At 42.5% G+C, this 3729-nt stretch overlaps 1 protein-coding gene across 1 annotated transcript; it reads right to left on the reverse strand.

Annotated features, from left to right (window-relative positions):
- Nucleotides 1–753: 753 nt before the first annotated feature.
- On the reverse strand, nucleotides 754–3721 carry LOC123176763 (putative disease resistance RPP13-like protein 1). The gene is made up of 2 exons (XM_044590830.1): nucleotides 972–3721; nucleotides 754–891 (listed from the first exon to the last, which is right to left on the reverse strand). Exon 1 carries the CDS (start codon nucleotides 3244–3246, stop codon nucleotides 1024–1026), a length of 2223 nt encoding a protein of 740 aa, XP_044446765.1. The 5' UTR covers nucleotides 3247–3721; the 3' UTR covers nucleotides 754–891; nucleotides 972–1023.
- Nucleotides 3722–3729: the final 8 nt, after the last annotated feature.

Here is a 3729-nt window from a genome sequence, read left to right on the forward strand (position 1 = left end):
ACCTAATGTACTTACTACATATAATATATGAGCTATTCTTTTCGAACAACAATATGTTAACGCACACTCTTACACCGATTGGCTTACACTCGGCCTTTGCGCCATTGGCGCAACGGGTCATCTAGTGTTGTAAATCAGGAACATGGATGTGGCTGCTCCCCTCCTAAGAATGTGACAATGAAATTAACTGTTTCAGTTAGTCAACAACTTTGGTCAAGCTAGATTTCATTGGTCAAGGGAATAAAAGTTACAAAAAGAAATAGGCTAGATTAGCTGCTGAAGGCTAGATTACATACACTTCAGCCTTGGGGACTGCGGGCAAGGCACCATAACCGTTCAGCGATTTCATGGGAGATCCTATCAGCAATGGTGGCGGCATTCAGATTTCTATGGTTTCTTGCAGAGCTTCCTCTGTCCCATCTCCCGTGGCACGAGCTACTGTTCCATCATTCATCCAAGACCAATGGATGCCGTGTTTGCAGGCCTAAGTGGAACATCAAACTTGTATCTGCAACCTGATCAGAGAACGGGCAGCAACCAAACAGGTCCCTCGTTGTCAGCCGACATTAAGCACTTGCCCTGAATCCCCCAAGATGAATGAAAACCTCAGGGTCAGGAGCACTCTCCCTTGACCATATATATCATCATTCAACGGTATTACAAACGACATGAAATAAATAGATTCAGTGTTCATCATTCCCTAGTAAGCATTACAAACGTCACAAAAAGAAGTACTACAAACGTCAGCAATCATACAGTTTGGGGTTCATCATGCATTCCATAGTGTTCTTAAAACCAGCGTTCATCATTCTGCATTATTACATACCACCCTAGTAAACGACTAAATTCAGTCTTCATCACCGAAGCTGGCAGACATAGCAGCAACTTTATCTGCTAATAGTTGCAGTAAAGTAACGTTTACTGAACACAAAAATGGAAGAGGAACACATCAAAGGAATTTAAATATATACCTTCCATATGGACCTTTTACAAGAACCTTGAATTGTTTTCCTTGGAATGTGCTCAATCTTTTGCCAATTTGGATTGGCTGTAGTTATACCGGATCACATTCTTGAGTGATGTGAGGTGCTCCGTATTACCTGGTAAGTCATCCAAGCTGCATCTGATGAAGTGAAGGTCTTGCAGGTTCTTCGGGCTGCCGTTATGCGTACCCATCATCCAACTCGGTATCCTCTTACCACGGTAACCCCTGATTTCTAATCTTTCAAGATACTTTGATGGACAAAGACCCTCAAGCACCTCTGCTTGAACTTCTGGACTGCAGTTCTTATCATCCCAGACCAGTACCAGTTCTGTGAGTTTTTCCTTGCCAGCAAGACTTACTTCAACAGCCTCCTCCTTGCTCTCAACATTCTCAAGACCGTGGATCTGCAGCTTGCCTTGAAGCTTGTTTAGGTATTTCAGCTGGTGAGACTCGTACCCCTGCTTCTTACTTATTGTGAAGAATGGTAACATTTGGAGCCATGTCAGCCTGCCAACGTTCGGAAAATCAAGATCTGCCTTGCTGATTACACGGCGCAGGTTGACAAGGTTCATCATATCTTCACCTCTAGAAAAAGCCAAAAATTTGCAATGACCAAAATCTACCACCTGCATGTGGTAAAGCTTGGTAAAAGCACCTGGTAAAGTTAGCTTGTGAAGTACTGGAACCATGAAACCAAAATAACGCAGATGCTTCAACTGACCAATAGAATCTGGGAATGAGAATGAAAAACCAAATCCACTCCTCTCACGTGCTACTCTCATATTCAGTACCCGCAATTTCCGCAGCCCTGTCAACATAGTGAACATACTCGCTAAGAATTCAGACTCATCTGATTTAAGCCATATGATGTCATTGATGATGAGAGTGCATAAATGTTTCAATCCAGACATCTTCTCAGTAAGCATCTCTATATCATAACTCCCGACAAAAAGGTAGCGAACATCTTGAGGAACTTCTCCTGTGAAGCCTTTCTCAATCCTGAAGCAATCTCTTCCAGAAACGTCCTCCGCTAAATCACAGAGCAGATCATGAATAGTAAAGTAATCAACCACACCATCAGGTCCAAGAATATTTTCTTGTTTCCCTCCTAGTTGCAGAAATGAGGCCGACACCAATTCATCAAAGTAATCCCGAGCAACATCTTCCATTTCCTCTTCAGCTTTACTAGTCTTTATAAACCCTTCTGCCACCCACAACTTAACTAACTCATCACGTGTCAACTGATGCCGTCTTGGAAAAATACTGCAGTAAGCGAAGCATCGCCTGACCTGCTCATCAAGATACTGGTAGCTCCACCATAGAGCTCCCATTGTCTCTTTCATAAGGTCCCTATCCTTCTCCCTCATCCAAATCTCGACTTTCAGGTTTTTACGCAGCCGTGCACCTACTGTTCTGGCTGCTAGAGGTGATCTCTTAAGCTTTTTTGCAATGTCCTCTCCAATCGTTTCAAGTTCTCTTCGATCATGGCCACCTACCCTTGCATCTCCAAGTGCATAATACATGAACATTTCGAGGAACACTTCATCATCCAGGTCAGATATTGGAATACATCTCTCTTGAGCAGCACCCAGAGCTAATAATGCATCTTCAGTTCGACTAGTCACCAAGATTCTGCTTCCTGCCTTCCCAACATTCAGCGGAGAAATTAACTTTTGTAGTTCTTCATGGTCTTCCGAATTCCTACTGTTGTACCAGACATCATCCAGTATCAACAAAATCCGTTTTCCACACAGTTTTTCCTCTAGATTTTCTTTTAAGGCATGAAGACTATTAAAATCCAGGCAGACTTCCCGTGTAGCCCCCTCAAACATGTCCCTGAAAATGGAATCCAACTCAAATTTCTGAGAAACATGAACCCACATGACAATCTCGAAATGACCATCCATATTCTCTTGCTTCTGCTTTTTCTCCTGATCATAAACACAACGTGCAAGTGTTGATTTGCCAGACCCGGCGATGCCATGAATGCCAATCACAGAATAACATGTATCGCTGACAGTGTCTGCTTGGCACTGGTCTTCCTTCTCATGAAGCATTGCTATGATCTTGTGAAGATCCTTATCTCGACCAATTACACGTACTGGAGGACTGATGCCTGCACTACGTGCATTGGTAGGAACAGCTGGTCTCCCCTTATCATTACTTACACATGGCAAGTTCAACTGTTTCAAAATTTCACATGCATCATTTATAGCACTTTCTATCTTCTCCAGGCTCTTCTTCAACTCCACTTTTGACATACCAGTCACCTGCAAAACCAAATAACAAGCAAGTTGAGGCTATCAAGAACTCCTCCATTTGAAGAGTATTTATACCATTTTTTCTCACGAATATAGGCTTATTTCATCTCCCAATGAAAAGTTATTTTTCTGTCTATGCCTTGTCAATATCTAGAGAAAAGAGAGCATTGGGTGAAGAGAATCTAGGTTATCGAAGGCCGAGGTGGCTGCACAGTTGATATAGGGCATGGAGAGGCATGGTTGTCCCATCGGGAGATGACCAAACAATATGTCGGGGCTACACAGGGAAGAGGAGCTTGTGGAAGAATGCAAGTGGAACATTCTAGGGTCATCTAAGGATAACTAGGCTAATCTACTCTAATAAATACTATTACCTCCGTCCCAAATCTACTCTAATCATCCATATCTAGATAAATCTAAGACCAGTAATACGGGACGGAGGGAGTACTCTATATAAATTATTGATTCATTGTTTAGATGTTA

The sequence above is a fragment of the Triticum aestivum genome, unplaced genomic scaffold (assembly GCF_018294505.1).
Source record: "Triticum aestivum cultivar Chinese Spring unplaced genomic scaffold, IWGSC CS RefSeq v2.1 scaffold73155, whole genome shotgun sequence".
Taxonomy (NCBI): domain Eukaryota; kingdom Viridiplantae; phylum Streptophyta; class Magnoliopsida; order Poales; family Poaceae; genus Triticum; species Triticum aestivum.